The sequence below is a fragment of the Theobroma umbraticum genome, unplaced genomic scaffold (assembly GCF_002168275.2).
Source record: "Theobroma umbraticum cultivar Fairchild unplaced genomic scaffold, ASM216827v3 scaffold_44.0, whole genome shotgun sequence".
NCBI lineage: Eukaryota > Viridiplantae > Streptophyta > Magnoliopsida > Malvales > Malvaceae > Theobroma > Theobroma umbraticum.
The window spans coordinates 3,900,573-3,926,844 of NW_018397255.1; the positions used below are offsets into that span (position 1 = coordinate 3,900,573).

Sequence of the window (26,272 nt, forward strand, 5' to 3'; positions counted from 1 at the left end):
ATATTTCTCTTCTTTTTGGACACTAAAACCAAATTAATTTTGATCAATGCCATTGACTTCAGGGTTCTTGAGACGCCTGTGATTTTCAAGGTAACCCAAGAAATTATCCAGGCTGTTGCCAAAGACCCTTTTCATTTCCTTTGCTTTGTCCCTGTAAATCTCCCCTTCGTCCTCCACCACTACCAACCTCAATGACTCAGCCACACTACTCCTAGTAAACGATCCGTATTGCTCCTTCCTACGAATCGAATACCCAATCTTCTTCGACTCCAATAAGCCGGCATTGATCCCTTGATCAGCGAGGAAGGTAAACAATATAAGAGGTCTCTGAAATGGAAGAGCCTTTACCACTTAGCTCCACCCTGAGTGAGTCAAGAACCCACGGATCGAGTCATGAGCTAAAATCTTGAGCTGAGGTGCCCAAGTCGTGAGAACTGTTAGAAATTTTGAGAAGACGAAGAAGCATATTTTGAGGAGAAAGGAAGAATATAATTTTTGAAGGCGTGAATTAACATTTTCTTTAATGTATGTTTTTAACTTTCAAAATACAATAAAGTACTTAACACATTTATTATAAATTATGAAATTAACGAGATAAAAATAATGTTAATATAATAAATCAACATATACGTCTTTCAATGAAAAAATATAATATGATTTTTTAAATAGTATAAAAAGATTTATTTTTTTTTAATATAACTCTTCAAATAATTATTTTTTTCATAATATAATTATTTAATAATTATATCTAATACTCTTTTAAAAGTTATATTTTAATAAAATAATTATTTATAATTCTTTAATCACAATTTTTCTTAACATTAACAAACTATCTAACAAGAACCACACTACTCCCTCTAGTTCTCTCCTCGAACCCTTCTGGTAACTTGATGGACTCAGCATCAGTTGATCCGCGACGCTTCCTTAGCACCCAAAGGAAAGGCAACCCTGAAAGCTCTAACCCTTGAGCTATCTCATTCAGTTCTTCTTGGCTCGGTTTTGCTTCACTTCCAAAAGCAATATATACAACAGATCCTTTCTCTTGCTTGTCTAGCCACTCTTTCATTAACTTCCAAGCCTCATTTTCCTCGCTGTTATTGTAATCCGTCGTGGGAAGTTCACCAACTGGGATAACAGGTTCCTCGTAAAATTGCTCTAAGAGTTTTAACCACTCCGGTTCTAACTCCATGCAACTCCTTACAGCCACCATATCACAATCTTTTACGGTCGCACCAAAACGATAGAAGTCTGAAGTGTTGGTTTCGTTATAGATCTTCAAGACTTCATAAAGCATAAACCTCACCGTTGAAGGAAAAGTAACCCACTTGGGCAAAACCGCATAATCTTCAGGTTTTTTGTGATCCTCGTCGCCATGCATAAGAAACGACGGTGGTCCAAGGTAGCCAAGGCAAGCTGCGGTGAATATGCTGAAGAATGCGTTAGGAATGTTGAGACTACGGGCTATACTCGGTAGCCAATAAGCAGCAAAATCTAAAAGAAGCCAATCAGGAGACAAAGATTGAAGTAGCTGAGCCATGGGTTGTTGGAGACCATTCTCCATCATAGGCATTTTTGAGGTACCAAACGTCGTCTAAAGGAGCATCTATGGTTGCTTCTGCGTTTTGTGGGAGATGGTTGATTTGGGGTAATGGGAGTTTGATAAAATGGATTAGAGAAGCCAAATGGGGAGGGAGTTTCGGGAGACGATCGATGGTTTTTGGGTAGAAATGAAGGAAATTGTATGACCCTTTTTAGCTACGAGCTTGGCAAATTCTAAGAATGGGAACATTTGACCAAAGGCCAGCCATGGAAACGTAGCTATGTGAAGCCTACTCTCACTTGCCATTGTTTTAGGCTTCTATTTCTTTTGTTTTTCACTAATTTCTCGAGTCAGGAAGCGCAACTTAACCAGGTTGATTAATTATATAATTGAAAAAACATAGATAAAAAATGAGCAAGAGAGGCCCACAGCAATTTAGTTTCTTGTTGCAAATAACGACAAATTTTTGAGACAAACTGGCCTATTCATGACATAAACAAGGCTAATTTGAATGGTGGAGATCAGTATGGTGGAGCATTGCGAATCGTTTGTGAGAGTTCGAGTTCGAGTTCGGGTTCAGTGAGGTCATTTACTGAGTGCATCCAAACTCTGCCGCTTGCGTGTTGAATTTTGCTTCTCTTGTCTCTTCTTTTTCTTTATTTGTGCAACTCTTTGGTGCAACTAGTTCATGATAGACCTTTAAGTTTCAATGAAGACTGAAAATGATCAGGACAGGGGTATCATGGTCTAAGATGATATAATTGTTTTGACTTTTCATTTCTAATTAATATCTATTTCCCCCATTACAAAAAAAGATTATCAAATGAAAAGTAATTACTGTTTTCCTTCATATGTAATGTACAACTAACGAGTTTTCATACGTATTAATGAAAATTAAGGTAATTAACTCAATCATGATTATGTTATATCTTGTCTTTAAATTCAGAGCATTGATTTAGCCTAATTTCCTATTTAATAATCCTAAATTCCACTCTCCTTCTCAAACTTTCACGTTGTAAAATTTTAAATTCTAATTTTTTAGATTATCTTCTCGAAGGTAAGTAGAGGTGGAGTGTTATACTAAACTATCATGTATTAAGTGGTAAATTTTTACTTTAATTCGTTGTTGACATGGAGTCAATCATGGAGAGGAAAAAAATTTGGGACGTAATGAAACCAAGAAACAAGAAATGGACCACCTGCTAGCCTTTAACCCTGACATCAATAATTTTGATCTCTTGATTACTACATTCTTTTGGTAGAAAAATATATCTAAGATATAACTCTAATTCTCATAACTTGAGATCTTATATATAATCTATCTAATCTCTTTCATTAATGCATACATTTTCTCTGCATAATCCATATCATGATTACTTAAAACCTCTTAAACATAAATGTAAATTAAAATGAGTTCCTTCTAGAGTCAATTAGGGAAGCTTAGGAAATGTGAATGTCATTGTAATTCCACAAGATAATTTATTTATTTCAGTTAAAAAAAGAAACAAGAGTTGCTTTATATATGGTAGTATACACCATGAAAGGTCTTAATGCAATGATCTATAACTAATTTTGTGGTACATACGAGTAAATTAAAAAACAATAAGAGATTCAAACCTTGAATTTTCTCTCTTCAAAGGAAGGATGAGAGCCATTAGACAAAGGTGTTTGACATATGGAAATCTACAGGTTTTGAGCTAAAGATTGAGAAGTACTCTCCCATCTATATACATGCTTTTGTCCTCGAATTCCAATACCAATTCCAACTTCAGATTTCTAAATTAAAGTTTCAAGTGTTTAACTGATAAAGCATTCCATTAGGAATAATTATTGACCCATGCACCTGAAAAGTGATATAGAGATAACTCCAAAATATCAGGAAAAAATACAACGGAAAATTTGCCCTTATGATGATTATGTCCTAACAAAGTTACACACCTGACTGATCATTGGGCCCTGGTTTTGCTTCGTTCTAAATGCTACATACACCGGATCTCTAGGAAGAATTTTCAAAATGTTATATATATGCACAGCACCAGGCCTTTCCATAAGTCTGCTAGTCCTCAAACAAGAATTGTATTTTTGGCCATCAGACTATACACTTGATTGCACAAGGTAAAATTAGATCATATATAAATGTAACATCTTACCTTTCTAACAACAAAAAAGGCAAAAATTTCAGTGAAACCGGTACTGGGGATGTATATGCTCGCTGATAGATGTCCTCGCAAAACTATTTATTTGGTGGCGAGGTCAGCTTATTTTCCTCAGAATCATGCTTCAAGGTGGTATCTCCACCCATCAATTCCTGAAAACCTTCAACCTTCACTGGTGGAGCTCTAACAATACCCATGTTCCTGCATTCATACAAGATTGTGAATTTCAGTAAATGATCAAGTTGATATAATGGCCCAGGAAAATTAATTCTCCAAGTTCTGTTTTTTACTGTGTTTGCATTTGAGGAATTTGTGGAGACATCAACTGTCTGAATTGATTGCTGGGCTGAGCATGCAGATTTGATATTGCAGCAAGTTGCTGCTGACGGAACTGCATTTGTGGATGTCTGGTGTTGATAGGATTAAAGGCATTGCTATCCATTGGCAGCTCTGATGGGTTTTCAATCTTAACTTGCACCATAGGTCGGTCTTTATCCATATCCATAACAGGACGAGGGGTGGATGGATGGCGCCTACGTATTCTTTCCAACTGCTGCTGCTGCTGAAAAGTTAAATTTTGTGGATGAACCATTTGCTGCATCTGTGGATGCATTTGTCTCATCGGTAGCTTCACCATCAAATTTATGGAATAAATATTGTTAGGAAAACCACAGCATGAAAAGATCAAATTGAGGACACACACACACACCATTAGATTACAAGGGAAAAAATGCAATACAGGAGTTAACCTAAAAGCAGGATCATCTTTTCTAAATTCTCATCCATAACCCTACTAACCAATGTGCTCCATATTCGAAGTATCCAATATCATCCCCCAAAGACTATATCAACATCCAAAAAAATAAAAATAAACCCCACAACCATAAAGACCTCAGGAGAAAGTCTTAACCACAAAATCCCAGTCCAATGACAAAGATTCATACAATGATAACACTAAAGGTGCACAGAATGCTTTTCCATTAAGGACCACCTAGCAAGAAGTGTCCATACAAGCCATTCAGCAGGAGGCAAAAAATAAAATTAAACTCTACATACTTGCTGAGCCATTCGAAGAGCATGTTGGTGCTGTGGCTGCAATTGTGACTGGATTCCATGCATTTGTTGCGGAGTTTGTTGCACTAAGTTCCTGGTACTATCCTTGACAAGTTCGGCTAGAGTCCCAAAGTTACTGCAATAAAAAAAGACACAAGTTAGATAATGCATGCAATAGAAAAAACTTAAATAAAAGAAAATAAAAACACAAAAATGTACACAAACGAGAGAGATGTGTATGTCACGTTAAAAATGGAACCTTCAAAAAGATGAGAACGTGAGAAGTTGCACAAAAACTAAACACATGCATATGTAGAACAACGGGCAAATTTATCTAAGATAAACAAGCTTTCTCCAGAAATTCTTCAAATTAGGCATGGTTTTGTAGTATATTAATAGTGAAATCATGATTCTCCAATCAAAATGAAAGAATGTCAATATTGTATAACCACTTCAAACCATAAATTTATTCATAGATTATTCTAAAATTTTGTTTAAATTTATAAATGATGGGAACCCATTTCAAAGGTTCTTCCCCTTCCACAATGTGCCAAAAATATTCAAGAACAATGACAGTGCATCCAAGCAACAATTTGACTTCATGCTGCAGAAAACACATTCTTCTTTAATAATTCAAGACCAATTAACATCCCACTCGAGCACCCAAATAATTTTTTTTTTTTGGAAAGTTCAAAACGTGACAGTGAATTAAAACTAATGCCATAAAATAAAGCAAACTGGATTTCAAAATTTACCTATATCCTGATGTTTGAAGAAACATCCTAATTAGTTCCATGGCTGAACATTGTTTTCTGTAATTATCAGTAAGAACTTTTATATTACGACCGAGTTTACAAATGTGACAGCTGAGAAACTGAGAGAAGACTTCAACTGGAGCTTCTGTGGCACCTTCAAACCCAACACCATTTAGTAACCGTGCTATGACCTTTCGAGACATCTGTGATGCTTGTTCCTGGCCAAGGCGCTTCCTGTTATTCTTCCCACGATGTGCGTTTCCACCTTGTTCCATGTTGAGGTTCTCAGGCCTTATACCAAGCCTCTCAATCATAACAGGACTCCGGGTTGAAACTGGGGGTAGAGTATCAAGAACTCCGTAAAAGTCTATTTTCTTCTTATCCCACACTCTGGTAGTTGGTGGAAGGGCACTATCAGGTACGCAGTTCATCATAGACATTATTTCAGGGAAAAAGGGGATTTCATCATCGCCTGAGTTATTGCCATCTAGAACAGAATTTGATTCTAGACCAGTACTTCCATATCCCATGTACTGATCTTCCTGAAACGCCACACGTCTTCTCTTATGCTTCTCAACAGTTCTAAGATATGTAGTCATCTCCTCCGGTGTACGTTTTGCAGACTCTCGGTCCCCAAAATGCAACTTATAAGGCCTGGAAAGTCTATACTTTTCAATAAATTGATTATACCATGTTTCTGGCAGTTCTTCATTCCTATATCTCTGGGATAAACTATCAAATTCAGATTCACCATATCTTGATCCAGCACTAAACGATGATTTAGACTGATTACCCAAAAACAGGGAATAGTTAGAAACTTTCCATTAAACATAGAGTAACAAAATCAATACAATCAATAAGACCAGTTTGGCTGTTGCTTTGTCAACCAGAAGCAAAAGGCAAAGAGCAAAATCCGGATTAAGATGCACGATTTTACTTTCATATGAAATAACCGTACTCAAAGTGAAGTTTCATTTTCACCATTTTCTCATATTTTTCAAACACATTATATAATTTTGTTTAACTATTTACTGATACTAGCCACTTTTGAAACCAAAATTAATCCTCTTTAACACAAAAAAATTACACTAAAATTAAATAATTATATAAAAAAAGAAACCAGTAATCGTGAAACTAAATATTGAAGTAAAGAAAAATCACACCTTTGACGGTGCCGTATTAGCTGCAGCACCACCATCCTGCAAGGAACCCTCAAAAGTAAAGTACACGTCATCACCGTGCAGCTGCAAATCTAACCAAAGCAAAATTACATTAAACATTTTCTTTCAAATAACTAAAATGTAAGTTAATTATTGGACAAAGTTCCTTACAGTTCGGATTAAGCTTTGAAACGGAAACTGAAGAAGAAGAAGAAGAACTATTAGCGGGGTTTGAAGAGTTGGATCTGAGGAAGAGAGCGACGGTGGCTTTATCGAACAAGAGGGCGCGAGCTCTGAGCTGGAGATGGATCTGAGCCCTAGACTTCGAGTCGTCAACTCGCATGAACGATTCCCAAGCCGAAGGAGACGAGAGGAAATGGATGAAAGAGGCGTAGGTGGAATCGCCGAACCAAGCTCGCCAGACACCGCATGATTCTAGCCGCCGAGCTAAGTCGTAGCCGCGTCCGTCGTCGCCGAGAAGAGCCATTATTTGGGGGCAGGAAAAGGAGCCGGGAGTTTGAGTGTTTTTGGATACGATTATGGGTCTGAGTGAGATGGGCTTGACAATTTTTTGGGTCTGAGTGAGATTGGGTTGAGGACTTTTTTGACGGTAATGTTGTGTTGGGCCCATTTTGAGCTTGTTGGGCCAGTCGAAGGAGAATTAGGTAAAAAAAAAAAAAAGAGACCTAGATAATTCGCGCCAGGTAGGGGTCGAACCTACGACCTTCTGCTTAGGAAACAGACGCTCTATCCACTGAGCTACAGGCGCTGCTTAGAAATTCTTTTATTTTAATTTTAATTCTTCTATTATTTATTAATTTTTATCACAAAAAACAAAAACCTTAATTAATACAATCACAAATCTCACTTTAAATAAGAAACCGGCATCCGACAAGTAACTTAGAAAACAGGACACCGATGCACATATTTAAAGACATCTCATTCGCGAGATTGTTCATTAATCATTCAACTATTTAATACTTCACTTGTTTGAATGTCTACGCTATTGAATCCATCCCAAGTTATATTCTGTTTTTAGGACTACCTTGTAAATCTAACAACCCCCCACATGTGTGGAGTTTTGTCCTCATGTCCTATAGCCACTTTTGCTTTACCCACGACTTGTATCATACCTCCACGCTTTGCTGGGGCTCTTTAGCTTATCAATACTGCTTGGAAAATCATTTATAGCATGCTGATGCATTGGTCAGTTCAACACAATTTCTCCATAATTTTGTACAGGAATCAAACAGTAAATTAACAAAGAATATTGAATTTAGACAGAAAAACAATGTTTTCTTTTTTTAAAAAAAATGACATCTTTAATTCTCTTTTAATTTTGATGATCGTATCTAATTCTAGATATTAGTAGAATTTCCAAGTTTGAAAATCAGTAAAAAAGAGAAAAAATTAGAAAACAATTCATACATTTGCATCATGAATATTAGACCGGTAGCCAATTTGAAATAATTTGTTCTTGAAAAGTTTCCCCTGCAATCTACTAAAAAAATACAGCAAACGCAATATTTAAAGCAATAATAGAGAACAAAATTAAAAAGATAAAGGACATTAATTAATTAATCAAAAGAAAACAAAAATCAGATGGCAGATCCAGATCAATTAATTATAAAAAAGTCTACTAATCAATGAAATTTACAGAAATAGTAGAAACATTAGCCCAGAGCTTTCATAACATGCTATAAAAACCAAATTGTAGAATTTAGCCAAATCAACCCCCAAATTTTCTCTCTCCTCACTCCTCTTCCCCTTTTAAACTCTTTTATTTTTTAAATATCCTAACTGGAATCCTAGATATACTCGGAACATCCTGTAAATACTTTATTGACATTCCTAACCATATTAACCCTCAAAAATTCATCCAAAAATAGTAAAAAAATACTCAAGAAAATCCCTTCATTGTCCTTTGGGACAGGTGCCGGCCTCTCATGAGCCTGTAGCTCATTTTAGATTAATGAAAGATTTGACCAACCCCCCAAAAAATAGTCGAAGAAGATCACTTTCATAGTCAAGGTCACTTGAGCTGTAATCCTCTCCCAGCCTCATCCTGGGAGGCGACCTTATGGAAACAAAAGCCTGGAAAGAATTGCTTTCACTCTAAGAGAATGTAGCCCCTTATACCAACCCCCTCATGGCAGGAACACGTGGCCCATTACGAAATGAAGAGAAATACTAAATTGTCCGATAGTCCAATTATCGATTATTCATAAACAATAAATATTTATAATTTTGTTACTATCATCTTCATACCATTTATAAAGAGTCTACTATAATAAAAGTTGAATAGCAATTTGTTGTGCATGATCGGAGTACTATCTGCCTATCTATTTATGGCTAGTTTAAACTGTTGTTCTATTAGCTACCAAAGGCTATTCTTCCAAGACTTCAAGCAATTGCTCCTACTGCTTTTACTTTTCCTGAATCGTATCTCTTTTCCGCACTCCATCTGTTGCCTCCTTTCTCAGGAAACTATCAGCGAGCCTTTGTGTAACTTCACCTTTTAGCTGACAAATCTTGTGTCACTTTTACATATCCAAAACTTGCTTTTCGATGTTATGTTCTTTGAACTCAAATAAAGAATCCTGGTAATGATCTTCTGTTGACATGTTGATACAAAGGAAACAATTGGCTTTATGCATGGAAAATGCACTGTTTCCAAGTAACAATTGTACATTAGAACCACAGGGAAAGGGGAAAATGAAAAGTCATCTTTACTCTTGGAATATATTTATATAAAAGGGGAGAGTCGAGGTGGCAAGCAACCTATATTCAGGATTGTAGAACATAGATTACTTGCAAGTAATTTCAAGAATGTGATCGAATTGCATGTTCTTCAGATATGAAATTGATGGAACAAGTATAAATTCTATTGGTATTGCTTTTCTGGGAGTACCTCGTTCGAAAGTCTTCAGAATCACACTATCCAATAGGTTAAACGAAGTCATTGCCCAATAATTGCTTTTAAACATGTGAGCAAGTTGATACTACTTGCTAGTTTTCAGGATCGCTGAGATCCAGCCAACTTCTTTTGTAAGCATCTCCACACAACTTTACTGCCCTTACAATCATCAAAAATATAATTCCAATCAATTGCTTAATGGAAGACTACTCTCCTCTCCCTTTTTTAGCCTCTTTCTTTATTTTTCCTTTTCTTTGTAGTTTATGATTGATCTATCCTCTGGATTTTTCTAATTGAAAGCAGGGCTTTTAGGTAAGGAAATTTGCATTTAAGAAACTTGCCATTTTGACCATCGAGTTCTTTTAGCCCATTTTGATAACCCTTCTTTATCTCCACCGTATATAAAACATGTTTATGGCTAAAACTTGTTATTTACTCCTCTTCCTTCGCTCTGTTAACTCTCGAACTAACTCTGACCACCCCTATTATTCTCTGTTAGTTCTGCAAATTGCAAGCTGTTATGACTTTGGTTTAAGTAGCATGGAGAATATACAATATAAGTGGTTCTGGTTGCCCCAAAAACACTGCTAATGGAGCCAGTTTTTGCACAATCATCCGGAGTCGAATGTTTATTTTGAACCCAAATTATAAAATAGTTGAGTTTCTTCTATTGGACAAGCTAATAAAAACAAGAATCTGGGTAGGCCATTCCCTTCTCTAAGATTTGTTGACCTCAACTGATCAGCGTTCTTGCTTGGATACGCCAGGCTCTAAAAATTTGGCTGTAGAAATCCATGTCCAGGAACCATTCCCTGACGGTTGGATTGGTTCGATTAGCCCTCTTACTTAAAAACACTTGCTCCACTTATCCATGAAAGATTTATCAATTGTTTGAATTGCATGGCGTGATGCGTGATGTCTTGTGTTTGTTCAATGCCAGTCAACTAATTTTCCTTAATTTTTGGATGTTATATAATAATTAAACTACACTGATATTCAGGCCAATCTATCAGTTGGAACAAACTGAAGCTCTTATTCACCTTCACTATTTCAGCATTCCTCAACTAACCCGCATATGTATATCATCCCCCACTCTCTATATTCAATCCCATCTCTCCTTTCAGGGTTGTTGTCCCACCTTGAACTTAAGTACCAAATCCAAGTCAGAAACTTAGACAATGAAATTTGCACTGAAAAAAAAAAAAACTACACAAAGTCTTGTTCTGCTGAAGGCTTATGTTTACATAAGTTTACAGAAGGAAGGGCCCCTTATTCAAAAATAACTAAACTCTTGCATCAGCATCTGGCCCTGATAGTTTCTGACTTGGAAGGATCGAGTCTCACCTTGATTCTCGGCTTTGGAGTACCTCTCTTTTGTGTTTCCGTTTGACCTTTTTTATAGTCTAAAACTTTAACAAAGAACGTCAATGAATTCAGTTAAACGCACTTTCCCTACCTGAAGTGACATTGGTCATTGGTGAGGTTGGTGGGGTTATGAAGATTTGGATTATGTAAAGATGTTACAAAATTTTTCCCCCAAAGGTCATGTTAACGGGGTTTAGTTCACCCACTTAACTATGACTCTCTCCACTCAACATCTTTAACACCTTTTTATCATGCTTGTGATAGTGACTCCCCTTAGCTAATGGGAAATGACTCCTTGCGATCTCAATCCATCCCACCAATGTATCATTTAGTCTAAAACAATTTGACCAGAGTTTCCATGAGGCATGACTAATTTTCGTTGTGCTCCGCAGTAGAGTTGGGAATAGCAAAAATCGAGAGTTTGGGGTTTCTATTTAGTAAGTTCGTTATGGGAAATCAAGTTCTCAAATACGGCTTGATTGTGATAGATTCTTACTTTGGGACATATTAGGCCCTCTCACCAGCTCCCTTTTCACTAATTACTCATGCTAAACTACAACATAAAACTTGAGTGACCGATTCAATCATTTCCTCCAAAACTATTCTATTTTCAAATAAATTATCTAAAATCAACTGCTTATCGCTTATTGACAGTTTTTGGGTGGCCATGAAAAAGGAAAATGCAATCTTTCATCAAAGTTTTCACATTCATTGCACCCCAAAAGATAGACTTGAAAGGAAAATAAACATGATTGTAGATTATTTCATGCTGCCGATTGCTTCCTCATTGCATGCGCAAATTTTTCAGTCAAAAATCTTCATTTGGGGTAATAATGAACGTTACTAAATAGCATAATTGAGAGGAGGGGAACATACCATGTGTTTTGAAGTCCGAATTATTCAAGGTACGGATAAATGACTCAACCATGTCGGGTCAGAACCAAAAAAGAGAAAGAGAGTATGCATTGGCATCGCAGACAAACCAATTATGCTGCATTTCTGTCATTTGCTACAATAGTAAATGATAATAGTTGTAAATTCCCTCAGGGTACAACTTTTATTTAATATATATTATTTCAAATGCAATGGTTGCCCAATGAATAAGACATGGCATCTCCCTATCCCAACAAAGTTATCCATATTTCAAAATTTGAAGCGGCCTAATTGGCATGGAGGGTTAGATTAAATTAAACACAGGTTAGGCACCAGGTCCCAATACCCCAGTAATCTTTGCTATACTATATTTTCTAATCTAAGAGAAAATCAATTGGAATTAATTATTAATTAATGATATATTACCAAGCCAAATTCAAGAGTCTTAAAAATTAATACTAAAACTGAGATCATGCATGGTAGTGCTTGATTTTCATTTAAATTATTTGCGTGCTCGACCTAGTCTACTATCATTTGCTATGAAATTCTTGACTTAGTACTAAAGAAAAAGGAAAACCTTTTTTATTTTTAAGGAAGTTGTTGCCATAAATTGATGAAAAAAGATATCGAAAATTATTTGCTCGAATATTTAGCCTTAATCATTTGAATCAAACCCAAATTGGTCATAATATTAAATTCTCATTATTAGCTTTTTATTTGCAAGTTATTTAAGTATATTTTATTTAGAAATATGTACTCTCACTAACATAAAAAAATTCCATGCTCCAAACTTTTCTTGAAGAAATTTCAAATTTCAATACTTATACAAAAACCCATTAAAAAGGTAGCCTTTGGCCCTCAAAATGTAATTAGCAACAAAAACGTCCCTGTTAATATCCCTAATTTTGTTCTTACTCGTTAACTTTTAATTAATTAATTAATCTAACTTAATCCTTCCCGCCCTTGGAGCTTTCATTGCTTCGGGTATCGTACGGGCATGGGACTTGGGAGCCATCCAGGCTCCAGCCCCTCCACTAAAATTAAAATATATTTTTTTAGAAAAATATATTATTGAAATAAAATAATGTACTTTTAATAATACAAAAATGAAATTCCCACCGCATAAAAAGACAGTCCTTCATAATGCCCAAATTACCCTCCAATAAGTTTACAAATTACCAACCGTCGGTCGGGGGGTCGTTAAGTTCTTTTCCCTCCTTTTACAAGCGTTAGTTGCGGCAGAAATCTCGAGCCCTGAAAACCAACGGTCAGGATGGTATCAGACAGACATCTGCTTCTGCATCAACTTAAATAAATAAATGGTAGTATATTAATATTTTTCAATGACATTAAAAAGAGTAAAAAAGAGAAGAAAAGTTTGTATAAATATAGGAGAGATTCCAAATCATTCTCAAACTGGTTTTTAGCTTTGCTTTGATGCTTCTAAGAATAACCAACTCCCAAAGATATACCGTTTCTTAAAACCACTTTCTCTATCTAAAATTCTTTGGTTGCAAAGCAATCTTCTCTAAGATTGGGATTGGAATTCCTCCTCATAACATGAACATGTAACTTTAGTTGAGTTTTTTTTTTCTTTTTTGGGGATTTTCATGCTTGTTGATTATCCAAGAACTTTTCGGGCTCCATGTTGAAGAGGAATTTGAATTGAAAATACCCAAAGTTTTCTTCATTTTTCGAGTACTTGAAAAGCCTTGGATAATGGCTGTGGAAGGTGTATATTTCAGGCTTCATTTTTCCGTTTTGGAATTTATTTTATGTTTTCTTGTTATTGTTGCTGTTTTTGGACACTTTAAACGTTTCCATGAAGTGGGGTTGTGCTGGTTTTTGGATATAAAAGACAGGATTTTGCTTTCTGTTACCTTTGTGTCTTTGAAGGCTTTGTATTGATTGGTTAAATTGTTAGTATAACTTTTTGTTTTGCTTATGCAGAGACAGGAAGAGAGACACAAGACAACCCAGAAAAGGAATCGAAAACTGGGGTGATGAGAAGTAAATCACTAAATGATCAGCCATCACCAAGGGGTGTTTTGGAAATCCCTGTTCTGGGATCAGACTCTGATACCAGCAGCTGCAGCAGCAATTCTAGCTCGTATTCTCCAAAGAAGCCTGTTTTCCAGAAAGGGAGCCGAGATTCTTCTGGTTTGCAATGGAAGAATATAATTGAAAGCATTAAGAAGAAATCGGTCAGAAGGTTCTCTGTTATTCCTTTGCTGACAAGTTATGAGATTTCCAGGAAGAACTTGAGGAGGAAATTGGCAAAACTTCAGGGCTCTGAGGAAGAGGTTGATATTGACTGCCTACCCGTGCCTAAACCATCGTGGAAGAATTTTTGTTACTCAGAGCTTGCTGCTGCAACTGATAATTTCAGTCCTGGTAAGCAAATTATATTTAACCTTATTCCTTTTGCTTTTTCTTTCTCCAATCTAATTCAATTGTGCTCTTCAAATTTTCAAGTTTTGATGTTTTCAATCCTTATTTTCCTCCCTGTCTTTTGATATGTTTGTCTGTTCATTCTGCTTTTGAATTTTATTTTTTTTTGGGGGGAGGGAGGGACCCAAAAAATGGGAGCCATCATATTGGAAAAAAAACGGGTTTGGATTCATGTCAATCAGTATTTGTTTGGCAGATAGAAGACTGAACTGAAGTGGGCTTGACTTGTGTTTAAAGAGATTTATGTAGCCACCACTTAATGTTTTGTTGAATTAAGTCAGAAACGAGGTCTTGTCTTTTCTCATTATTGCATTTACTACTAAACTAGGCATTTGTCTTCATTTAGAAATAGTATGAAGCAATGTTTCTTGTATTAGTAGATGCATCTAATCATATACGGATTTTACTCCACATGAAAAACTATGGAAACTATTGAATTTCCCACCAGAAGGACGTTTGCCGCTTTAGCGAACATTGTTTAGACAGGTTGTGGCTTTTTTGTTTTCTTTTTTTTAATAGGTTTAGATAGATTAAATAAGCTTTTTAAAGTTGGATAAGTTTCAATACTGTGTATATATTTTTCTTTAGTAAAAGGGTTAACGGTTTCTCAGGGTTAGGCCTAATTTTCTTCCCGAGTTTCATATATATTTGATTATAAGTTATATCAACTACATCTTAGAAAGAAAGAAATACATCGGCAGACAGACGGTCAAACTTGCCTACAATTGAAAGCAACTTAACGGTTTAAAGAGAAGTTATTTTTGACTAAATGAAAGTTAAGATGGAGGGATTGAATGAAAAAGATGTGGGAACTGGCCAGGTTGACCTCTGCAGTTAGCAGCGTAACATTCATACAAATTTGGTGACTTAATGGTTCCCTTTGATCACGGGGACATGAGGTTGACCGTTTACTGAGTTGGGTTTTCTGTATCTTTTGAGTATGATTTTGAATATGCATCAAAACTTGGTAGAGAATTTGCTGGGAAAAGGGGGCCATGCAGAGGTATACAAAGGGCACTTATCTGATGGTCAAATTGTAGCGGTGAAGAAGCTTACCAAGAATGACAAGGAACAAGAGGACAGAGCCAGTGATTTCTTGTCAGAGCTTGGGATTATTGCTCACATAAATCACCCAAATGCAGCTCACTTAATCGGATTCAGCATTGATGGGGGCATGCACTTAGTCCTTCAGTTTTCCCCTCATGGCAGCCTTGCTTCTGTGCTTTTTGGTACTGTGCCCATTTCTCTATTTCTATTCATCACACAATCAATTCTATCAGGAACAGGGGAAAACAAGCAAAGAATTGATTCTAAATGGCTGCGGTCATTCTATTTTAACCTGTTAAATGTACTTTACGATTAACCATTGCATATCCAATGGACTAACGAGGAGATGTTATGCACAGCAGGCTCACCTGAAAGTCTAGATTGGAAGACAAGGTTTAAGGTGGCTGTTGGGGTAGCAGACGGATTGAAATATCTCCATCACGACTGCCAGAGGCGCATTATACACAGAGATATCAAAGCTTCTAACATATTGCTCACCCAAGATTATGAAGCTCAGGTATTTTCAATGCACTGATATGAATATCTTTTCTCTGTTAATGCTATACTGTTTGGTTGAATGACACCAACCTTCTAATTTCTTCTACTCACTGTAGATTTCAGATTTTGGTCTGGCAAAGTGGCTCCCCGAGAATTGGCCTCACCATGTCGTCCATCCCATTGAAGGAACATTCGGGTTAAGCATGCAGCTTTTTACTGCCTTGTTATTAGCATTGGTCATTTCATAAAGCCCAAAAATATTAGCTATATTGGGGCTAATGTGTATGAAAATTGCCTCCAGGTATTTGGCTCCAGAGTATTTTATGCATGGAATTGTTGATGAAAAGACTGATGTATTCGCATTTGGAGTTTTGTTACTGGAGTTATTAACAGGTCGCCGTGCAGTTGATTCATCCAGACAAAGCCTTGTGATATGGGTACATCTTCTTTACCAAAATCATCAAATCAGCAAAAGCATTTCAACATTTTATATCCTCCGGAAAGATATAAACTTATTTTCGGTTTCATATACAGGCAAAACCACTTCTGGAGTCGAATAAAGTAAAGGAATTGGTAGATCCTCGGCTAGAGGATAATTATGATCCGGCTGAAATGAAACGTGCCCTGTTAACAGCTTCCATGTGCATTAACCACTTAGCCACCATGCGCCCAAGCATGATAAGGGTATGAAACAATCTCGAAAACATCTCCTTTTTCTCCCTTGTCTAATCCTACCAATTCCTCCAATTCATGCCATAAACCCCGAATTCTTTGGGGATTTACAGGTTGTAGAGTTGCTTAAGAATGAAGAAGGTCCTGTAGAGTGTCAGCAGAAGTCTTGTCGAGGGAAAGCAGTAATTGTAGACGGCTGTGACTTGCAAGATTATACTCGGACCAGCTACCTTGATGACCTCAACCGTCATATGCAGCTAGTGATGGAGTAATGCAGGGTGCTGCTGCTGCCGCCGCCGCTGCCACTTTTTGTTAGTTGTCTGTGTGAAAGTTGGAAAAATAGTATGCCTCTGGCCCTGAAGGGTTTGGATAGTAGTTCTTCAGGCTTTCAGCTTCCTACGTTTTCCTTTCAAAATAGTTGATTGCCTCGCCATACACCTGCGGAGAACATTGGGAGAACATTGGGGAAACAGTTCACAGCCATTGATAAAAGTGCTATGGTTCTGAAGAAAATGGTATGCCCCTGGCCCTGAAGGGTTTGGATAGAAACCGGATGCCATGGGGCCATTGTGCTGAAATTTACATATGCAAGAAAATCCTTTGTTAATAATAATAATAAAAAAAAAAACTCAGCTTCTTATAGAGCTCACCTGTAAATGTAACACATAGCGTGTATAAAGATTGTTGCAGCAACCTTATCCGTGAATACTATGAGAATTCAGATCAGATTGGCACTAGGATAACAATCACAGGAAAGAATTATCTCAAAGCCTCATAGCCTCATTTAAATAAAACCCTATCTTTATTTAACCCACATTCGTCTAAATAAAGAAAGTGGGACGATTTTAAATTGAAGCAGTAGTCTTACAACCAATTTCCTAAATATAGATATTACTATCAAATGATCTTCTTTTTTTTTTAGTGTTAAGTGGAACAAAAGTAATGTCCCGCATAAGAAACTTTTAATTTGGATTTTTTTTTTAGTTAAAGAAGTTGATGAACAAGCAGCAGACCAAAGGTCCACATAGCCTAAATTCAAAGGGGCAGAAAGTTTGGAAACTATGCAACTTCAGCAGCTTTTCATCTTGTTAACCCTTTTCTTTTCAAACTTCTCATTTCTCGTGGTCCTCCAATTTTTGTCCGTACTATGCTACGCCGAAGTTTAAATAATCATCCTCATACCAAACCTAAGTATAATTAATCGGGTCCATTTTCCTAAAATAGTCACCTTACCACTCCATTAAATTTGGACCTTTTAGGCCCAACAAACGGCCCAAATTAACGACCGGCAGAAACCTAAGAGGACCAATTCCGTCGGAGCTAGCCAAGGGACAGTGAGACGGAAATCAGAAATGGCAACTGAGGTTTTTATCCAGGTGGCAATTTTGATATTAACACTCGCGATTTTCTTTGCGATTCGACACTTTCCCACACAAGCCCTAACCAAGCACCGAATCGACCATCGAGCCACTACCCAAACCCAACGCCATCTCACCCGAGCCACCCACTTGCTTTCTCGAGCCAAATCCAACCCTCACAAAGACCAATCCCAAACCCTAGCCAAAACCGCCATATCCGAAATTGAAAAGGCACTCTCTCTTCCCCTAAAGACCAAACCCCTCACATTCTCAAATCCCTTGCTCTCGACTTGTTGGGCCACAAGGGATCCGCCCTCCGATCGCTAGATTTGGCCATGACTTCGCCGAGAGCGAATTCACTCGCGGAAAGAGAGCGCGTGGACGCGATGGTGAGGAGGGCGGAGTTGAAGTTGGCGGTTAATAGGAGAAGGCGAGTTGATTCGGCGGTTACGGATTTGGAGGGGGCGATTCGGGTGAGTGAAGAAAAGGGTGGGGTCAAAACGAGGGCGTTTTGTTCGTTGGGTGAGTGTTATGAGTTAAAAAGGGGTGAGGGAAGAAGCTAAGAAGTCTTTCGAGGAGGCGCTTAAGATGGAGCCTGGATCTGGCGTGGCTCGTCAGGGCTTGGAACGGTTGAGTTTGTCATGAGTCATGACTGGTCAACCTTTTTTCCTGTAAAAAAAAAAGATGTGCGACTTTTATTTTTCTGTGTGTCGTGTGAGTCTACAAGTACATGGGAAATTTTGTAGTATAACAATTTTTATTGCTGTAAAGAAGCCATTGAAATTCGAAATAAAACTATTTTTGTGTAATATAGTTTTTACATTTACGAAAATTAAATATTTTCAAATGTTAAAATGTAGAATACTAAAGCATTGGTCACGGTTTCTATATACCTAGAGATTATTTTAAAGTGATTGATGCGACACATTAGACGGGACATTGAATTCAAAATGGTGAAAGGATATCATTACTAGTTTACATTTTTCATGCACGTAGATATTTTTCATCAGTATTTGATGTGACACTTGTATTTTTCTTTGACTACAAACCAAAGGGTAAGGAAGCCCATACCAACACAGTCAATGTCCCGTCTTTGATCTCTGAATTAAATTCGGGAGAAAAGAAAGATTGGGAAACAGCTAAAATAGGTGGTTGGTCTGCTATCAAGATTATTGCGGAAAGCTCATGCTTTTCTTAGATGAGAAGAGAATGTGAAAATGTGGGGACAGATCAGCTAATGATGGGGGTGCCAATTAAACTTGGTGAGCATTGAAAAACTTTTCGCAAGGAAAAGGGATGGACTTTGCTCATTTGTTTCAACATCCGTCTCATCTTTTAACATCTGAAGACAAGATACTTACAAAATCCAGCTTTCCTAATTTTTCAAACTAGAACCTTTAGCCTTCAAAAACAAAAACCTCTTTGTCTTAATCCTACTCTTGCCAAGGTAAAGAGGTATAGATCAGGTGGTGATGGTCAGATAGGGGGTCAGCTGGGAGCATGACGCCTTTTGCTACGACTTGTTAGCTGAAATTGCAACTATTCCTGCTTGTTAAAACTGCTTGGTCATTTTAGTAAGTCTGGTGAGGCCATAAGAAAAACTCAGCTGGCTGCGGCATTGCATTCAATTGGGTTGCCATTGCTGAGGAAGAGCCAGGTGGATCAGAAAAGCCTATGTTGGCAGCCTGAAGCTGGTGGTAGAGATTCTGCTGATAAAATGCTGCCGCCGCTGCAGTGTCAAAAGGGATTCCGCAAGGAATAGCAGAAATTGGCTGCATGGGAGCAAAACTTATATTGTTGCTGTTGGAGCTGCACTGGGGTTGTTGCTCATGGTTTACTATTGGTTTTTGCTCCGATTCAAGTGAGAGCTTTAGGCGCTTAGCTGCCCCACCAATGGGAAGAGAACTCTTGGCAATGGCTTCAACATCATACCGGTTCATCTCAAAGTTGGTAACTGCATTCACACCCCTAAACTTTATGGCCGCGATATCATAGGCCTCAGCTGCCTCCTCTTCGGTAGCTGTCACAATACACAAGACGATTATTCACAGTTGCCAACAAGAATCTTATCTAGTATTCTACTTTGTAGAATACAATAACTTAATTATACAATCAAAAGTTGTCAAGTGGGTGAGCCTGTCCATCAGTCGTTACTGCAGCCCTTACCAAAAGTTCCTAGGTATAGGTCCTTATTTCCAGCAACACGGCCTATCCTTGCTTGCCATCGGCCCTGTTGATGATGCCTGCAAAATTATGGTAATAACCTCAAGCTTCGGTCATTCGCCAGATAATTGTCACATAGATAAACACATCATAAAGAGTTATTTCGGATAGAGAATAATTCGAACCCTAAACAAAATGTTCTAACCTTGTGACACCTCTGTAAATTGATGCTCCCCTTGAGAATCCGCTACTCTTCCTATCAAATATCAATTTGAGAGAACGAAACATTAACATACTGCATTTGAAACAAAAAATACGGCAAGCACAATTTACTAAGGTCACAAAGCATTACCTCCGTAAGGATGCGATAAACTCTTGCTTGGACACATGTTTCATCTCCTCTAACTCTTTCGTATAATTTGAAATCTAAGGCAAGCAAAACATGGATCAGTTAACAAGCTCATGCTCTAGCTAGCTAGGGCACGTAAAATGTCATGCAGAAACAAGAGGGACCATCATATTGATTAGTTTAAAATACAAGAACTGTGCATATATAATACCGGGAAGTTGGTGGTTGCCGTGGGACCCCAGTATTTGAGAGCTGCCAAATCGTAAGCCCTAGCTGCTTTTTCTTCCTTATCATAGCCACCTGACAAATCACAAGACATATTTTTAGTCTATAAATTTATTTGGCACATATGAAATTGCGAAATAAAACTTGTTAATACAACAAAATAATATTATTGCAGAAGTTTCTTACCCAAGTACACTGTAGAAACACAATTTGAGCATTGAATGGCAGCGAGACATCAACGAACGAACGATCCCACATTGCGTGCAAAAGTTAGGCAACGATGTCAATATCATATCAGGTAAATGTGCTGGTCAAAATTTTCCACTAGGAATCATTTCTACGAGCAATATAAGGCCAAAAATAACACGAAGATCCATGTGCTTTTGGTTGGCATGCTGAGGTGGTTAAAGGAATAGAATTCTTTTGGTATTGAAACCAATAAAAACGTGATGATAAAACTTAAAAAATTCTTCAATCTTGCAGAGCCAAATTGCCTTTGCCCTTTAATTGAGCTAATCAATCTAAAAAAATTCCACATTGTACATTGACTATTAGGGGGAAACTCTAAGCAAATTTCACCTACTTTATAAAATAATACTGCTTTACAAATGCTTTGAATTTATTTGAAATTTTAAAGTACGGATTACGCTTGCTAGAGTGCTAGCCTAGAGTGTGAATCAGAACAAAGCCCACATTACCAGACCTCACGAGAAACAATATCAACAAGTTTAGGCAATAATCTTTCAAAAAACACATTTTGCAGGCAATAATAGTGGGGGGCACACATCCTTTTCATCTTTAAATTTAAAAAAAAAAATCAAATGGGTGCTTTGGTCAAACCCAGACCCTCTCTCTCATGCTCTGCGGTGGGCTGTCTGTTCGGTTTGATAGCAAAAGCAAAAGCAAAAGCCAACTCAGTAGACATCAGACTGTTTCAGAGTTCAGACTTTCATTCAAGTGCAAATAAGGCCTGAGCCAGTGGTGGGTGTGGGTCGTGTCAAACAAACCCTCTCAGCAGAGTGAAACAGGGCCCCAGGTGTCTGAGAGAGAGAAATGAGAAAGAAAAACAATGAACAAAATGGCGGCACATCTGATCAAATCAATCAGAGTTTTTTTTTAAAAAAAAGCAAACCAAGAGAGAAAACAAGAAAAAAAGAGTTTTGCAGCAAAAGCAAGTACCATTTGTACATATACATAACATCAGTCTTTCAATCATCATAAAAAGACTGATGACAAATGCCCCTCGCCCCTATTCCCACTGAACCCCTCATTAATGCCTCTTTGAATGCATGCAAGCTTCTTTTCAGTGTCACAGTGTATCTATCTAGCTTGCTTCCCTTCCCCTACATATTTGCATTTCTGAATATATATTTTTGCCTTAGTTTAGAATAATTTGAGAAAGAGAAAGAGAAAAAAATAGAGGACCTTGACGCCCTTTTCTGGCTTGACCCTCTCTCCTACAGCTGTTATCCCACAGATGCGCTTCATATCTACCCGTCCATCTGTGCCTGCATTGGCCAAGCCAAGTAACCAACAAAAAAATGAGTCATAACCAATACAAATAAGATAAAAAACCTCCATATTTTAAGTTTACAGAAATTGCTTTAATTAACTAAGTACCCAAAAAAAACAATAAAACTAGAAATAAGAAAGGAAAATGAAGTGGATTGATGGGATATTAACCTGGTGACACCTCTGTAGATTGAAGTTCGCTGACCAAAAGTATCAGCAATCTTCTTTGAGCAATCTGAGTCAACCGAAACAATGGCCTTAATATTATTATTATTATCATTAGTACCGTTATTATTATTATTTTCGCAACTTCGATTAACCCCGAGTGACAAAGCACCGGCAGTTGGACAGTTGGAGAAACCCAACTCGGTACCCGTCGACTCAATCGAGTGACCAGCAAACTCAACAGCTGTCAATTGAGTCCGACCCATTGAGACCGAGTCATCAACTTCGGATCCCGAGTTCGTCGAAAACGCTTGAAACGCAGTAATTGCCTTGAGATCTTGGTGCTCATTGAAGTAAGCAGAACCGCTGTGATCATATATTTGGGTCAAAGATGAGTCTTGGGTTTCGGTTTGGCTGTCTGAATATCGAACAATCGATGAGGAATCTCCAAGGAAGTCTTCAAGCTTCGGTGCTTGTTGGTGGAAGCTTGTGAGAATGGGAGATTCATCAGCCATGGCTGGAGGATGAGCTTCTTTGCATTGGCTCTCCTCTCCTTCCGTAAAGAACACTTGATGTTTCGGATTTGTCCAGCCTTCAAAATAATAACAAAGAACATGCACATAAACGAGTCAATTCAGTATTTCTTTCTTTCTTCCAATCCATGAGTTTTTTCTTAGCTACCAAACGTAAACAGAAAAAAAAATTGGGTTATTTTTGTATATATCACCACAGTGAGCTTTACAAGTCGGTTTAATTGAGTAACCAGTATGAAAATTAGCTCAAACTTAAACTACATGATATTTTGTAAACCTATTTCATTTTAACCGCCTACAAAGAAAGATGGGACTTTAAAAATCGTTGGGTTTCTCCCATATTTTCTTGGCAATAGAAGTTATGAAAAGAAGAGAAAAAAAAGAGAACAGAAAGAAGAAAAAAGTTTACCATTAGCATAGAAGTTATCGATCAAGTAATGAGGAGAAGAAACAGATGCCGCAGAGGATCCTTCATATGACACAAACTGAGGCTCAGATGATGACCTCAACATCTCCATCGGAGATAGTGAAAATGAGAGCCAGTTGCTCGCTGGAGCCATTTAATATTCTTATATATATATATACTATAATTCTATAACCTTCAATAACTTTTTCCTTTCTCTAAAAATAACACTAAAAACCAAAACTATTTCTTCAGGAAACAAACAAAGATTAGCTCAGAACCTTTTTAACCTCAAACCATACCAAAAAAAAAGATGAAATAAAACCGATGATATTTTTACCTTAACCGTTACTTAAAACTGCTCCATTGAGAAAAACAACTACGATAATCACGAAGCTTAGAAAGAAGAACAAAATCTTTTTTAAGCTTAAAAGAGCTTAAATGCACACAAACTCATCTGGGGTTTCTTTCAAGAAGCTAAGTTTTCGAATTTAAGAAGGAAAAAGGAAAAAGAGAAAACCGCTTGTTTTGTTTTGCTAAGCGAGAGACGAAAGGAAAAGAGAAAGAGTTGGCATTGGGGCTTTAAAGGGGGAGAGAGAGACAGAGAGCGCTTTAAGCGGTTTCAGCTGCCAACCGGCGTAAAACCAGAGAGGCCACTTTCAAAGAGAGAGAAAGTTTTGTCTGAGAGTAGAAATAAATTAAAGAGTTGAAAATAATAAGAAAATGGGGAAGAGAGGGGTGTGGAGGGTGACTTTTAGCTCTGCGCGGTGAAGAAAGACTGTCTGGAACAACGCCGCGAAAGATCCGGGCTGGTGGAAATTGAAGAGAATTTGCTAGGGTTCTTTTCTCTTTTTATATGCATTATAATATAATTATAATATGTGCTATAACTTTTGTTTTAACAGTTTTACTCAAATGACCTTTGTTTATTTTTCTTCTCGGTTTTACACACTTGTCCTACATGCAGCTTTCCAACCTTTTACCACCATTGGCTGTTTCTGAAATGGTCGGTTATGAATTGGATCCGGACAACCCGGTTTTTGTTTCTATGCGGATTCCTATCCATGTTACAAGCCCGGGTTTTGGATAACCTTCTTATATTATAACAAGTTTATAATAAATAGTTTTAGTATATCTCACCCGGCAATTTCATTTTGTCAAATTTACAATTAGGGTCTATATTCTATTAAAATAATAAATTTAATCTTCATATAATAATTTATAAAAATTAAGTTCCTGAATTTTTCAATTTTGATAATTTTCATTTAATTGTTAAAAATTTTCTATTATCTATAATAATATGAAGTTTATCTGTGTTGATGTAGTATTTTTGTATTAATGTAAAATTATATTGAATGGCATGATAATAATAACGTAATATTTTACGAATGATACAATAGTTTTACTAATATGACATGACCAGGCACCTACATAAATTTTATAAATGTAGATTTAAAATTATTTAATATAAGTTAATGATTTTAAATAATATTAAAAAAAACAAAAAACATGAATAGGTTTTTACGATTTAAAAAAGGAAAATTTTGAGATACAGAAGAATTGAACTTTTGTGCTTCATAATTTAAAAATGTGAAATAATATTATGAAATAGATAAAAAATATCATATTATCATATTTAATGCAACATCAATAAAAAAAATTCATATTAGTATAAATAACAAAAAAAAATTAATATTGTTATCAATTGAATTGACATTCTCAATTTTAAAAGTATATGATTCAATTTTTACAAATTATTATATAAAGACTAAATATACTACTTTGATAACTTATAATAACTAATTTCATAATTTAACTTTTCCTTTTTTAGTCGATTCGATGGATAAGTTAATGTTTTGATATTAAAATTTATTAATTTTAGAATATTACTAGTTAATATGGATCAGTTTCTATTCGCAAAAGTGAATTATAAATTTGTTATTTAACGTCAATATATACATAATTTTTATTCAAATTATATAATATAATAATTAAAATGATTAATTAAGTTTGAGATTTTTGACCTTAGGTTTTACTTTGAGATGGAAAGCGAATATTATATCAATAACTAGAGTCCTAACCAATTGTCCAACAGTTGGAACCCTTTGTATATATTTCTAGTTTGAAAAGAAAAGCAGCAATTTGCAGAATTGCGACGACCCATGCTGCGGAGAAATTTGTTTATGTAATTTATCAAAAGCTTTTTGTCCACTCGGAAGCTTTTGATTGGAAAAGTTGTCTCTCGTGCCTTAGCGCGCCCAAAACTATGACCTTTGGCAAACTTTTTTACGTCCCCAATTGGCAAGAATTTTAATGAAATTCCCAGCGGGAAGAAAAAGAAAAAAAGTTTGAATATACAAAGAGAAAGAGAATGAAGGGATCAAAGACAAAGTTATATAAAAAAGACCCGAAAAAAGAAAAGGAAAAGTAAATGGGAGGGAATAGAGACAGAAAACACTCTAGAGTTACCTGAGATTCGGTCAAAGGAATAGTATTGGTAGGTAAAAAACAAATGTTTTCCTGGGGTTTTTTTTGGCTTGGAGGAAACCAATGAAGTGCGAGACCAGAAAGCGAGAAAACCGGGAAACAGTGAGCCCCGATCGCCAGGGCTTCTGCTCAAGCTTTCCTTCCTTCCCTCACAGTGAAATCGAAGCAAATCCAGCAATTAAGGCAAGTGATTTTTGGCAGGAAATGCGTATAAAGATGAACCCCCATAACCCCAAGTTTTAATTATGTATTTTCGTGTAATTTGTAGTCCCTGCAGGGAATAACCCTCGTCTACACCACTGCTTGTAGACCGGCAAAAATACTGCCTAAACTTGTAAATGGCTAGACTGTAATACCACTAATGCTTACGTATTCTCAGGCATTAAGGATTTTATCTTTTTTTTATATATATATACTATCAAATTGATGTATAGGAATGAGTAGCACTACCCTTTTGCCACTTGCAAGTATATATTACCCTTGCTACTTGCACTTTGATTACATTGATGTGTAACATTTACATCATCCTCACATGGAGAATTGTATGAAATGGAGAAAAATAAAACTTCTCCTCCTATAATATATATATA

The 26,272-nt window shown here is 36.6% G+C and overlaps 4 protein-coding genes, 1 non-coding gene and 1 pseudogene across 9 annotated transcripts; 2 read left to right on the forward strand and 4 right to left on the reverse strand.

Moving 5' to 3' along the window:
• Positions 1 to 33: 33 nt before the first annotated feature.
• On the reverse strand, positions 34 to 1,852 carry LOC110409802 (UDP-glycosyltransferase 91A1 pseudogene; annotated as a pseudogene).
• Positions 1,853 to 3,083: 1,231 nt separating this feature from the next.
• On the reverse strand, positions 3,084 to 7,176 carry LOC110408930 (transcription initiation factor TFIID subunit). 4 transcript variants are annotated; one of them, XR_002444538.2, is made up of 8 exons: positions 6,836 to 7,176; positions 6,668 to 6,756; positions 5,505 to 6,289; positions 4,753 to 4,885; positions 3,987 to 4,324; positions 3,691 to 3,897; positions 3,479 to 3,593; positions 3,084 to 3,383 (listed from the first exon to the last, which is right to left on the reverse strand). XR_002444538.2 is itself a non-coding variant. In XM_021418082.2 (6 exons), the coding sequence occupies exons 1-6, from the start codon at positions 7,149 to 7,151 to the stop codon at positions 3,774 to 3,776; spliced, it is 1,785 nt and encodes a 594-aa protein (XP_021273757.1). In that variant the 5' UTR covers positions 7,152 to 7,176; the 3' UTR covers positions 3,084 to 3,773. The 4 variants fall into 4 exon arrangements, 1 of the variants encoding a protein (XP_021273757.1); XR_002444536.2 differs by having other exon boundaries at positions 3,084 to 3,593; XR_002444535.2 differs by having other exon boundaries at positions 3,479 to 3,897.
• A 184-nt stretch (positions 7,177 to 7,360) lies between these two features.
• TRNAR-CCU (transfer RNA arginine (anticodon CCU)) lies at positions 7,361 to 7,433 on the reverse strand. The gene has a single exon. It is a non-coding gene; the product is annotated as a tRNA-Arg (tRNA).
• Positions 7,434 to 13,172: 5,739 nt separating this feature from the next.
• On the forward strand, positions 13,173 to 17,131 carry LOC110409222 (Protein kinase superfamily protein). Of its 2 annotated transcripts, none has more exons than XM_021418494.2 (8): positions 13,173 to 13,551; positions 13,770 to 14,213; positions 15,242 to 15,499; positions 15,677 to 15,834; positions 15,932 to 16,011; positions 16,117 to 16,252; positions 16,350 to 16,499; positions 16,601 to 17,131. In XM_021418494.2, the coding sequence occupies exons 1-8, from the start codon at positions 13,539 to 13,541 to the stop codon at positions 16,757 to 16,759; spliced, it is 1,398 nt and encodes a 465-aa protein (XP_021274169.1). In that variant the 5' UTR covers positions 13,173 to 13,538; the 3' UTR covers positions 16,760 to 17,131. The 2 variants fall into 2 exon arrangements, with proteins under 2 accessions (XP_021274169.1, XP_021274170.1); XM_021418495.2 differs by having other exon boundaries at positions 15,680 to 15,834.
• A 473-nt stretch (positions 17,132 to 17,604) lies between these two features.
• Positions 17,605 to 18,715, forward strand: LOC110409687 (Tetratricopeptide repeat (TPR)-like superfamily protein). The gene is given in 3 exon segments (XM_021419126.1): positions 17,605 to 18,083; positions 18,086 to 18,384; positions 18,386 to 18,715. Coding segments are annotated over 3 exon segments (648 nt in total). The 5' UTR covers positions 17,605 to 17,839; the 3' UTR covers positions 18,491 to 18,715.
• Positions 18,716 to 19,073: 358 nt separating this feature from the next.
• LOC110409927 (AP2-like ethylene-responsive transcription factor AIL6) lies at positions 19,074 to 23,998 on the reverse strand. Its single transcript, XM_021419440.1, has 9 exons — positions 23,202 to 23,998; positions 22,266 to 22,851; positions 22,008 to 22,090; positions 20,769 to 20,777; positions 20,569 to 20,657; positions 20,361 to 20,434; positions 20,214 to 20,264; positions 20,012 to 20,088; positions 19,074 to 19,865 (listed from the first exon to the last, which is right to left on the reverse strand). The coding sequence occupies exons 1-9, from the start codon at positions 23,350 to 23,352 to the stop codon at positions 19,417 to 19,419; spliced, it is 1,569 nt and encodes a 522-aa protein (XP_021275115.1). The 5' UTR covers positions 23,353 to 23,998; the 3' UTR covers positions 19,074 to 19,416.
• Positions 23,999 to 26,272: the final 2,274 nt, after the last annotated feature.